The sequence below is a fragment of the Kogia breviceps genome, chromosome 2, assembly GCF_026419965.1.
Source record: "Kogia breviceps isolate mKogBre1 chromosome 2, mKogBre1 haplotype 1, whole genome shotgun sequence".
Lineage (NCBI taxonomy): Eukaryota > Metazoa > Chordata > Mammalia > Artiodactyla > Physeteridae > Kogia > Kogia breviceps.
In genome coordinates this window covers 80285957-80298993 of record NC_081311.1, presented here as the reverse complement: position 1 = coordinate 80298993, position 13037 = coordinate 80285957, and the positions used below count along the sequence as shown (strand labels likewise).

Genomic DNA, 13037 nt, shown 5'->3' with positions numbered 1-13037 from the left:
CCTCTCATAAGTTTCTCCCCAGGAAGCCCTCAAGCTGCCCTGTCAAATAGTCAGATAAGTCACAATCCAAGAGGCTTCATTTTTCTCAATGTAAATTCAGTTAACGAGGTCAGTCCTATAGTGTCTTTTAAACCAATAAACCTCCTCTTCACAAGGCTCTTCCTGAAAAAGCCCTGCTGTATTAGTTGATTTGAGAGCAGAGAACTCTCTATTACAGTCCTTGAAATGTCAAGACTAGATGCCTTGTAGGATTCTCTTTAGGTCCAAAATTCTATTATTCTTTTATTCTAATAGAGAGCCACTAAATGCTAACCACCCTGAATATTCATGACATGTTTGTTAAAGGACTTTACAAACTTATCAATAGTCAGAAGACAGAGCAGAGAAACAGTGAGATAACGACATCACAGTCATGATGGCAGGCTGTGACCACATTTCTTCAAAGCCGTCTTGTCATACATACTAAGAGCCTTAAAGATGGTCAGGTGTCTTGACCTGGCTAGTGGTAACCCACTGGGGAGCTTTCCTAAAGAAGTAATCCAAAAATGGAGGCAAACGTTTGAAGGGAAAAAACATAACCACTCTGATCTCATTATTACAGATAAAAAGAGAGAACACTGCAAACATGCAACATTTGGGACACACTAGGGAAAAGACAGTATACACGCTCAGTGGAACATACTTACATGACAGAAAACAACATAAAGCAGACTGCAGAATCTTATGTTCATAAATATTAAGTTTGACCACGAAAAAGGCGGCACAGGTAAAAACTGAAAGGAAGTACATGGATGGGCTGTTGTGAAGGGAAGAAAACATAAGGGCCGTCGGGCCACATGTGTATTCTAATAATTTTAGGCATGAGACACTGGCTAATATTTAGTGAACTAAATATAACCAATTTTGTACAGAGACTAACATTCTCTTCCACCTGAGTGAATGATCAGTTCTTCTCTCCATTTTACAGAAGGTGGAGATTCAGAGATTTAATACCTTTACTCTCCAGTATCTAAAACATTATTTAACAACATTAATGTGGAGAAATAACTAGAACATCCCTTGGTTGGATGCAATTATAGGAACAGGAGTTCCTATGGCGGGTTATGAACGTAGTTTTCTTAAGGTGGAATTCTGAGGGTGACAGTGCGAGTTACGTCTGAAGGACGGGACAGCAGTGACAGCCTCTCCGGGCACACTTCAAGGACAGTGACGACACATCAGCCTCCCTACCTCAAAAAGCACGTAGCCAAAGCCTCGGCCGGCTCCTGTAACTGGATCCCTCACAACCCTTACAGCCACCGGGTTCCCACAGTCCAGAAAGTGTTTCTCAACCGCCGATTCTTCAGCTTCTGAAAAGAGATTCAGCCCCAGTGGAAGTGAGCACTTGGAATCGCCTTAGGAAGCTGGAGATGTTTCATAATATACCAAGGGTAAGAACAGCCTCAAGGTAATTAGTCAAGTTATACCCCGCGCTTCTTAAAGGTAGTTTTAAAATGAAACATTATGTGACCTACTCAGATGTTATTTGCATTACTTCAGTGATAAACGGGTACTTTATTTGTTTCAACAAACTTACTGTATGGGAGATTCCCCACAAATACAGATCTCTTGTCCCTCTGAAACACAAAGAGGGTTAGTAAAAATCATTCATGGAGCAGAAAACGGAAGTCGCCCCGCAGCCCTCCCTTATCCACTCCCCACACATCTGACGGGGCTCCGTCTCCTGATTCCCCCGCCCTCCAGGTCCCCATTTGATTCCGTTTCTTCCGCCTGTCCCGCTGGCGTGTGGGCGAGCCCCGGAGCAGGGAGTGCTTCTGTTCGCAGCTGGCACTGACCCACGGCAGTGCTCAGGGAAGCCCTGCTCTGTTGGGGGTGGGCAAACTTTTTCTGGAAAGGGCCAGAAAGCAAATACGTTAGGCTTTGTGGGCCACGTGGTCTCTGCTGTACCTACTTGCCTCTACTGTTTCAGCAAAATAACACATTAACTACTGGGTGTGGTTGGGTGACAGTAAAACTTTATTAACAGAAACGGGCCGCAAACAGATTGGGCCCTCAGGCCAGTTTGCGGACCCCGTGCCAGGTCCACAATCAAAGCCAGGGCTGTCAGCCAGGCCTCTGTCATTTCTCAACTAGTCACCCTGACACCGACAGTAACGCACTCTGTTTCTGCGGTGAGTTCTTGTAACTCACGCTTCATCTGTTTCAAGAGACCTTGAGGAACAGCTTTGGACAAAACCCAGACTCCTCCCCATGGCAGGCCAGGGTCTTCATGATTGGCCTCCACCTATCTCTCCAGCAGCTACTCTTACCCCGCTCCTCCTCACACGCCAGCCACTAAGAACTGCATCAGGCTCTCGCCATTCCCTCAGCAAACTGGGTTTTGATCCCCACCATTCATACTGTTCAAAAATTTTTTTGCCTGGATAACAGACTCATCTTGAAGACTGATAGAACACCTGTTCTGGAAACCCTCCTTTGTCCCTTCTTGCTGGCAACCCCCCAAATCAAGTGCTCCATTCCTGAGCTGACAAAGCATCCTGTGCATTTATGACAGTATTTATCAGAAAATCATCTGCTCATCTTTACCTTTATCCTGTGAACTCCTAGAGAACTGAGGCTGTATCTCAGCACTGAATGCCTGACACAGAGGACAGACTCAAAAACTATTTAATGACTGATTTAACTTTAGACCTCAGTCTATAAAATAAGATGCTGGCTCCAGTGCTCTCTAACGTGACTTCTGGCCTCTCTCTCTAGGACTACTGGATCTAACGTACGGGTGGGAACCACTTTCTTGAAGCTGACACTGACTTAGAGGGCATTAGCTGAGACCACAGAGGGCAAAGGCTGTCTCCTCTGTGCTTCCCGCATGCTCCCTGCTGACCTCACTGCTCTCCCAGCACAAGCTCAGAAGAACTACTCACAGATGAGGTCTCAGATGCAAGATCCACTCTAACACGAAATCCATCTGCAATTTGGGCCCCATTTCTGGTATAAATACGAAGGGAAAATTGTTGTTAAAAACAAGTACTGAGTTACTGGGATATTTGCTCTGAAGTGAAACCAAAGAATAAAGCATGGACTCATACACACTTAAATTACAATAATTCTGTCCAAACCTCAGAGATGAAATTACCTTTCCAGTGCTTTTGTAGCAGCACTCTCGTCCTTAAACACAACGTAAGCGTTAATATTTTTCTGATGAGGATGAATTTTACGTCTACACCAAAAAAAAAAAAAAAGAAAAGAAGAAAAAAGACAATGTAAAATTTGTTAATCTCAAAGTCACTGAAATAAATATAGCTTGTTCTCCACTCTCAACACATATGACAAGAATTTCTGGGGGGAGTTTCATCTCTTTCAATAAATATTTAGTAATAACTCAAAAAAATAACACACAACTTACACAGATATGGGCTGATACACATGACCCAGGCCTCCTTACTAGTCATCACTGTGGGAGACCAGCAGGCGCCCCCGGGCAACCCACCACACTACAACTACTGGGCTGGCCAAACAGTTCGTTCAAGTGACACCTTACGGGAAAACTCGAATGAACTTTTTGGCTAACCCAGCATCACCTTAGCTGCAGCTCTGTATCTAAGGCACACACAGATGGGAAAGACAATGTGCTTTTTCCTCTTTACTGTAAAATAAAAACTACACAGACATGTACAGCTTAGGGAATTATTATAGGAACCAATTCCCTGCGTGTCTATGTGGTTTTATCACCCAAGTGTCTACTCCTAGGCATACTTTGGTCTTGTCCAGTTTTCAACTTGAAAAGTCTTCTGACTCCTGTTTAATCTGTAGGATTCCCCATTTACCTCTCCATCTTATAGTGTGACCTATAGCATTTCCCTGAAAAACCCTGGCCAGCCAATAGCAAGCATGAGGCCCCTCCGATTTTAAGATGCATTTTGATTTTTAAAATGTTAAGGTATGGGAAATGTCGCCTTAGAATTGATGAGATATGATACTTATGATTTACAACAGAATTTTTAGGTGCAAAACTTCCTTACTCTCTTCAAACACTATGCCTGAAACGTCCTTGAAATTTCTCATCTCTCATGGCACATTTTAAGTTATTTTGCAATTCTTATCCTTGACTCTACAAGTTTCGTTGAGGCTTGAAGACGAACATCTGACAAATTTATATGTTATTAGACATAAGAAAACAATAAAACATGATGTTTTATCCAAATATAAACATCGGTGAGGTTAAGAAGTGGTCTCAATTTTAACCAAAATGGAACAGAATTTATGACTACTCCCTTTCTCTAATTATAAACTTACTTTATTGCTGCCAACTTTTTGGACAAAATTCCCTCTGCTGGAATCTTTTAAGAGAAAAAAAAAGTATTAAAGAAAAATCACAGTTTGAAATATTATCTCAAAATAATTATATTTTAATTAATTGAATTCTAAATATCTAAGTCTGATATGATGTGATTAAAAACATTCTTAGGAAATACTGAATCAGAAACAACTGTCCTAACATATGAACAGGACCTGGTGGCTGAGGGCAAACATTTCCAATGATAGTGCCACATTCAGATTTCACAGGCAGTGACTCTCAAACCAGGCAGAAGTTACAAATGACTTGAAGGGATCTCTGGTCGTGAGGGGACACTGATGTTGAAGACACACGTGAAGAGTGTTAAGGAAAATTGTTCTATAAAATCAGCATGGAAAAAGGACACTTCTAAATTAATACTGTGTATGCTATATGATTTTAAATATGTCTAACTAAGTTGATAAATAATATAAGAAGACACTACTTCAGTCTCTGTAACTGGACAAATAAGGGAATCTCCTTTATATTCAGAGTCACGTTACTGTCAGTCATATAAGGGTCATACCTAAGAGTGAACGGGGCAGGTAGGGAAGACTTTACAGAGAGGTGGAAATTCAAGTCAGCAACTGTGACTGTCAGCAATGTGTGCCAAATACCACCAGGTACAGAGAACACAAAGGTAAAAGGATACAGACTGCAAGTTCACAAGTCCAGGGGTGTCTATAAATGCCAACTCCATTTAGGGCAGTTACTATAAACCTCCTCTGGAAGACTTTCTTCTTTTAGTCATTCAATAGTTTATATAGTAAAACTAAGAAACTTGAACTATTTCTTCTCAGTCTGTTCTGCTCAAACTAACATATGGTCAAACTCTCAAAATATAGACAGGAAAACAGTAGGACACATGAGAAATGCCCACGTGAATAACTGACATGGGAATGCTGGTCATCAAAACACATCTATTGGATGCCTTCTAGGAGCTCTCAAGGACCTGTGTTCTGTCATTAAAGATATGAACAAATAAATATAAGGCAATAAAGTACAAAAAGAATATATATAGTGAAATACTACTCAGCCATAAAAAAGGAAATCTTGCCATTTGCGACAACATGGATAGATGCTGAGGGTATTGTGCTAAGTGAACTAAGTCAATGACAGATGCTGTATGATATCACTTATATGTGCAATCAAAAAAAAACACAACAGGGGCTTCCCTGGCGGTCCAGTGGTTAGGACTCTGAGCTCTCACTGCCGAGGGCCTGGGTTCAATCCCTGGTTGGGGAACTAAGATCCCGCAAGCGGTGCAGCCGAAAACAAACAAACCAAACAAAACTCAGAGATATGGAAAACAGACTGGCGGTTACCAGAGGAGAAGGGGGTTGAAAGTGGGTGAAATGGGTGAAGGGGGTCAACTGCATGGTAAACAAAGACTGAACTATTACGTTGAACACCTGAAACTAACATAATGTTATATACCAATTTGATGTCAATTTAAAAAAAAAACAAATGAACTGAGCAAAAGGACGAGGGCGGGAAAGCCAAGCATACGATCGGCAACAAGGCAGCTCCTGGGTTGCAGGACAGTCCCATGCAAAAGAACACAGGGCCCCAGGGCCACCCTGTGTAGGCTGTCAGGCAGAGAACCAAGGACACTGACAGCGAGAAAAATGAAAAGCTTTTAGGGAACGCCATACCTATTTGATGTGCACCAGGTGCACGTGCTAGTGACCCAAGGAGGAGCCACACAAACAGGGTGTTTGTAGTCACAGCTCACAGTCTGGTGGGACAGGAGCAGCGTACAATGATAGAGCAGTGTCATAAGGACTATAGTGAAGTACAGGGTGCTGTAGGCCGCACAGCGGGGTAACCTGACTTACCAATAATCCAGACACAGGGAAGAATCAGGGCAGGCCCCCCAAAGGGAACTCCAGGCCAAGGCAGGGGTGGTGGTGTGTATAATATTCATGGGAGGGGAGGTGGAGGGGAGGAATTCTGGGCAGGAGGTCCAGGAGGAAATGCCTGAGGAAGATTAAGCTGACGGTGGTGCGATGGATGCATCTGAGGCCGACTGAAAGCAGGACCCGTAAAAGGCCTCTGCAACTCTTCTGGCAAGAGCTGGGAACACTGAGGTGTAACAATGGAAAAAGAAAGGAATGACTCCTCTTGGGAAGAAACCACAGCTGAAAAACAGCAGGTGGCATAGGCTGGGGTGGGGGACTAGCAGAGGTAAAGCACAGACACACTGAAAATTGGCAGGACACCCAAGTGGATGTGTCAGGCAAGGATCTGATATGAGGAAACGGGACTCAGAAGGGCAGACAAAGTACACACGTGATAAGCGTGAGGAACAAACACCATGATAGGAATTATGGAGACTGCACCAAAACCTTGGGAAATGTCTACTTTAAGAGAAGTGGGCGGCTTTGCCCGCCGGGGACATTTGGCAATGTCTGGGAATATATTTGGCTGTTACAACTGGGGTGTGGAGGATGCTACCAGCACCTAGCAGGCGGAGGCCAGGGACCCTACATCGCACAGGGCAGCCTCCAACAACCAAGAACTAACCAGCACCAAATGTCAATAGTATCAAGGTTGAGAAACCCCATTTTAGACAATCACATTGAGAAAGAGCAGCTGGAAACAAGGAACAAACATCTCCTATACTATACTAGTACATATTAATTACATTAAAAAACATATGAATGGTGCTTATTCATGCTCCAAGGAACATGGCTATAACTGGCCTACAGAGCACTCAGTTGGTGAAATCAGATACCATTTATTTCCATAAAGTTTAAACATTAAATTGATTAAAACATACTTTATCTTTCTATGTCAGAGCATAAGTACTGCTCTGCAGCATCATGCAAACCCCTCATACGAACACCTATGATTCCAGAAATGCTACTCAACAGGTGTGAACATTTCCACCTACTTAACTGACACACAAACAAAAGTCACCCACCCACCCTCCAAAGTACACTTAGTAAGGACAGCATTTTACTATTTGAACTCATTAAATTAGCTAACAAAGTCCAAGAGTCAGCAATCAATACTAGTGTGATTCTTCTCTGAGGCTAGATTTGAGCCTGTCGATTCTAAAGGTTAAAGTCAAGGGCTCCTCCATCTCACTAAAACCAACACATGAATAAGTCGGATTTAAATGCAAAACATTTTAAGATTATGCAATTTTAAGGGGACGGAACACATACCAGAGAACGAAATCGTACAGATTCTATCTGTCCGTACTCTTTAAAAAATGACTTCAGCTTCTAAAATAAAAAAAAACATATATATATATACACATATATATATATATATTTCAGTCCACTTTCAGAACATCAAATAAATACCACAAAAAGGAATTAAGTAAAACGGTCTGATAATGTTTTCCTGCCATGTTTTCAGAATATTTCAGGAAAAGTAGGTAACTATTCAGTTAGAAGACAAAAAACTTTTACTGAAACTTATATAAAAAGAAAACACAATTCAAGTTCATGTTAGTATCTATAAGGTACACAACATTTTTTCTTTCAGTCTTTTAGAATCTTTACTACAGGTAAACTAAGATTATATATTCCATAAATTCTCTCATCTTTTCACACTGGCTTATTTAAACCAGAAATGGATTTTAAGGATCCTTATGTCACCATGGGAAATTCCCCAACTGTCTGGAATTAAGACCATCAGGTTGAAGAAAAGTCTTAGGATGAATCTTATACCTTATTCTTATGACCGGCTCAGGATGTGAAGAATGTGTATGTTTTACAGCTTGCACAATAATTTCTATAAGCAATTTGAATCCAGAAATAACTTATTAAATGTGTAAAGCACCACAAACACTCCCTTCCCTTGAGGAAGATAAGTAACCAAAACTACGCTAGAAAGTAAAATGGGTTTTGTTCTACAAAATAATCACACATCAAATGCTAGGGGACAGAAGGGCAAGGGGGAAAGGGAAAAACCAGGAAGCAACTTTCTAGTACTGTTTTGTTTTTAAGAAAGTGGAATTGAAATTGTTCTTCAAAAGATAAGCAGGATTTTGACCGAAGGGATTGCCACTAGGGTGACTATCACATAAACACACAGAAAGTAAAGGGCACGTCTTGGTTTAGTGAACCCCACATAACGGAACTTAGGATGTATGCATTCATTTGCATGACAAATATTCAACAAGCCTCTACTACACACCAGGCACTGTTTCAAGTGCTAGGGATAGAGCAGTGAAGAAAAGAGATAAACATCCCTGCACGTATGGCGCTTCCGTTCTAGTGGCATATAAGAGACGATAGAGCTGGAGGAAAAAACCAGATAGGAGACCACTGCAATAGTTCAGACAAGATTTGCAAAAGCCTGAATTAGGGCAGTGACTTCGGGAATGGAGAGGAGCAGGTGGATACTGGAATCAATCTACAGAATGATATATGTAGTCATTTATAATGAAATTGTATATTAATGACTTATTTAATAAAGTGACAGTAAACAAAATCATGAATTATTAACTTCTCTGCATGTTAACAATATACAGACTACACACTCACCTTCTTATTACAGGTGACAGGCAAATTCCCAACAAACACAGTTCTCTCATTCTTTAATCTCTCTTCTTGGTTGGTTTGAATTTTCTTTCTTTGATTTACAACTGTCTGATCTACATCATCAAGTACTTCTTTATTGGCAATTTTAACACCAGATTGAGAATTTTTCTTTTTCTTCCCTTGTTTCTGGTGAATTTCTTCTTCTAAATCAGCACTTGCTAAAGCATTTTCTCTTTTTAAGTCAAAAAAAAAAAAAAGTCATGGAAGTCAGGTCTAGTATTTGACAAAGCACATTGATTAGAAACACTTCCCATCTACTTCTGGCCTTCCTATATATCAACTTACCATTCACAAATACATCTACATTTAAACAGCATTATCAAAAAGTGACTGGTATCTTTAGGAAACTCAAGAGATAGAAAAAGTTAAGGTCAATTTCTGGAGATAGGTTAAAACTGCCAGGTAATAAGCAGAGCAACAAAAGTTCATTTAAACAGAAGTTGGCTCACTTAAAGCTCTGGGGGAAAAAAAAAAAAAAGCTCTGGGGATTTAGTTTACACTCTACCAATGCCTAATTCCATTCTCTGCTCTAAAATTCTAGGGTTACTACAGCACTCCCAGGGGGTCTATGAAGATTAATATACCGGCAAAGTACTTAACTTTGTAAAAGCAATCTGGCAAAGAGGAGAAATCAGATTTCCTACCTCAATATTTAAAGGACTGCTTGTCAAAAGTAAATTCCGCCAATATTGTAAAGTACTGGTGCACTTGGGTAAATGCACCAGTCCAAAAAGAGAAATGGAACAGGAACTTAGGAGTGAGGGGAGAGAATGGGTAGTAGGAGCCATAAAACTCATTCATTCATTCATTCATTCAATAAATATTTACTACTCAAGTTCTAGCCTCTGGGGATACAAAGATAAAAGGGACTATTAGAGGCCTTTCAGTAGTTCAGTCTCTGGAGTGATAGGCAAGATTCACCATAAAATGGTTAACATGTATAATACATGGTGTAGAAAACATAAAAGAAACAAGAAAGGCTCTCAGAGGAGGAAAGGCAGTGTATGGCACATGGTCAGTCCTCAGTAAATGTTGACCATTTCATCCCTCCACTAGACCACAAGCTCCAGTAAGGAGAGGACGAATGGCTAGTTTTTTGTTCACTATGGTATATAAAGTACCTAGTAGGAGTGAAAGGAAATAAGACAGTATGTCAAGGAGGACCATGCCTGTTATGCAAAAGTCCTTAGATTTTTATCCCACAGAGGATGGGGAGCCCCTGAAGACTCTGAAAGTGCCTAAAAGAGATCATTTGGGCAGCAGAGGAGAAGACAGTTATGCAAGGGACAAGGCTGGATAAGGGAGACAGTAAGGAGACCGTTACAACTGCAGGCATCTCAGAAGACAACAGACCCATCGGAGCAAGGGAGAGGGTGGAAAGGGGAAGCAGATTAAAAGAGATAATTAAAAGACAGCATCATTAGGACTTGGCAACTGATTAGATATGCAGGGAAAAGAAAGAGTCTACGATGACTCCCAAGTCACAGGCTCAGGCAACAGGAAGGCTGATGGTACCACTCATGCAGAGGAACAGGTCTGATGAGGATAATGAGCTCGGTCTGAAGCATCCTTAATTTGAGGTGTATATGAATACAGAGCCAGAGATGCCAGTAGACAAACAGATATACAGGTTTATAGATCAAGAAAGAGAGATGAGAATTGTGGAGCCACGAGGACTGGGAGACTGCCCGGAATGAAGGGTGTGACAAAGGTCATGAGAAGATGACCAAGAACAGAATCCCGAGGGAAATCAACATTTAAGGAACAGTTAGAAGGAAAGTGCCCACAATACCACTGAGAAGGAGCAGAAAGACAAGAGGAGGATGAGAAGAGACTCTGCTATCAAAGAATCCAACAGCTTCGAGAAGAAAAGCAACCACGTGACATGTAAAAGCAAGGACTCAGACAAAGGCTGTACTGCCTACTAAATATGGCACCTAGGTCGGGATGGCTTCCCTGAGCACTGTTTAAGACGTATGGTCATATCACATAAAAACAAACACAACAAACAAACAACCAGAGTGCAAGTTCGTGGAAAAGAAAACAGATCAAGAAAAGGAAGAGGGCAGGGCCTCCCTGGTGGCGCAGTGGTTGAGAGTCCGCCTGCCGATGCAGGGGACACGGGTTTGTGCCCCGGTCTGGGAAGATCCCACGTGCCGCGGAGCGGCTGGGCCCGTGAGCCATGGCCACTGAGCCTGCGCGTCCGGAGCCTGTGCTCCGCAACGGGAGAGGCCACAACAGTGAGAGGCCCGCGTACCACAAAAAAAAAAAAAAAAAAAAAAAAAAAAGAAAAGGAAGAGGGCACAAGTATAGACATCTTTTTCTAAAAGCTTGATGATGAAGGGAAGGTTTGAGGGGATGGAGCAAACAGGGACACATGACTGCAGATGGGGTTTTGCTGGATTTCTTTTTTTAAGATGAGAATCTTGAGAGGACAGATCAAAGATACAGGAAAGAAAAAAGGATATATATATATATATATATATATATATAAAATGACATAAACCCTAAGGAAGCAGAAGAGGTATGTGGTATATATAAACAGCACAGGTGACTGAATTAATCTTGGACGAGGAGGAAGACACCCTTCTCTGAAAGGGGAAGAAATTAAAGATGTGCATAGTTACAGGCAGTAGGAGAACCAGAAGTAGTAGCTCACAACTGTTAGCAATTAAAAAAAATAACTCTCAGGGGAATTCCCTGGTGGTCCAGCGGTTAGGATTCCAGGCTTTCACTGCCGGGGGCTCAGGTTCAATCCCTGGTCAGGGAACTAAGATCCCGCAAGCTCCCTGGCGCAGCCAAAAGAAATAAAAAATTCTCAGAATAGGTAACAAGATCACCTGCCAAGAGAGAACAGAGAGATAAAGGGCATGAAGAGAGTGGCCTAACAGGCTGAGGAAAGTTAACGAGGAACCTATAATGGTACTGCTATATGGATCTCAATTCAAATAAACTTTTTTTTAAAAAAAATTAAACTAATGGGGGAAATTTGATCTCTGACTAAGTTTAAGAAAAGCAAACTCATCTTTTCCATACATGCTGAAATATTTATAGACGAAACCTAAGTCTTAGGTTTGCTTCCAAATAATGAGGGGGAAATGAATAAGGTAAAGATGAAACAAGATTTGCCAAGTATTAATAACTGCTGATGCTGGGTACATGGGGTTCCTTATCCTTTTCAACTTTTGAAAATGTATGGGACTTTCTATAATAAAAATTTTAAAATTACAGCTGTGAAGTGAGAAAAAAAGTTAAAATGAACGTTGCTGGTATAAGAATGTCAATTTCTTTACCATCTAATTTCTTTAACATCAACTAGGAGAGAAATTTTACCAACCTGTTTGCCAACTTTCGGTCTGCATCAGAAAGTTTCTTCTTCAGTTTCATTTTTTTGGCAGGTTCTTGCAAAAGCGGTCTTTGGATTTGGGATGAACTTTCTTCCTCCTCATCCCGTTTCCTTTTTTGGGTGGTTTCCTTTTAAAAGTTTGAAGTTATGTTTCTGACCTCATCCTTCTTAATAATTTAGTGGTCTTTCTAAAGTAGCATCTTTTCTCTCTCACTGTTATGTCCAGTAATGAAAGGTTACTTAAAATTGATCCTTATCTGCCCCACTTTAGAAAGCATGCCCTGCAAGGTAGGTTGCTTGCTGCTAAAGTTGTTCTAACGGGCTATTCGGGGTAGAACGCAGTGACTTACTTCAGGCACAGGCACATACACGGGTTGAAGCTGAGGCTCCAAAGAGCCGAAGAGGGAAGCCAGCCGACCCGTGCTGCCTCTAGAGGGCCGCTTGCTGTGGAATAAACTACTGGCGACTTGTCCAACCTCATAGTCTCCCGCCAGATTCCCACAAGCGCCGTCCTCCGGGTTCTCTCTAGACACGAACATCAGAAACTCAGCGACACGACGCCACGTCCCACCCCTCGTGCCCCGAGGTCCCGAACGCATACTCCGGCCCAGGCAGACGAGCCACGCGCCACTCACCCCTCCTGCGCACTCCGCTTTTTCTTCCGTTTGTTCTTCTTTTCCAGGGCCATTCTTATCCGAGGCCTCCGAGAGGGCGGCAGCACGTTACCCCGCACTTCCGGGTCCAGGCTACTCCGCTCTCGGAGCCACGCCCCTTCCGCCCCGGCAGTCTCCGCGGA

At 42.0% G+C, this 13037-nt stretch overlaps 1 protein-coding gene and 1 long non-coding RNA gene across 3 annotated transcripts in view; one reads left to right on the top strand and one right to left on the bottom strand.

Moving 5' to 3' along the window:
• LOC136793566 (uncharacterized) overlaps nt 1-3313 on the top strand; it is a 9029-nt gene extending 5716 nt beyond the window's left edge. The window contains exons 2-3 of one of the 2 annotated variants that reach the window (XR_010839001.1): nt 1296-1430; nt 2758-3313. This is a non-coding gene — a long non-coding RNA (uncharacterized lncRNA). The remainder of the gene's footprint in view (nt 1-1295; nt 1431-2757) is intronic. The other variant, XR_010839002.1, reaches the window with a different exon arrangement.
• Nucleotides 1-13037, bottom strand: part of RBM34 (RNA binding motif protein 34) — a 13789-nt gene extending 752 nt beyond the window's left edge. Inside the window, exons 1-10 of the mRNA XM_059054632.2 lie at nt 12877-13037; nt 12592-12766; nt 12233-12369; nt 8839-9067; nt 7510-7569; nt 4297-4340; nt 3137-3220; nt 2925-2988; nt 1577-1616; nt 1231-1349 (exon numbers count right to left, since the gene is read on the bottom strand). Of these exons, the coding sequence (XP_058910615.1) occupies nt 1231-1349; nt 1577-1616; nt 2925-2988; nt 3137-3220; nt 4297-4340; nt 7510-7569; nt 8839-9067; nt 12233-12369; nt 12592-12766; nt 12877-12929 (1005 nt within the window). The 5' untranslated portion in view covers nt 12930-13037. The remainder of the gene's footprint in view (nt 1-1230; nt 1350-1576; nt 1617-2924; nt 2989-3136; nt 3221-4296; nt 4341-7509; nt 7570-8838; nt 9068-12232; nt 12370-12591; nt 12767-12876) is intronic.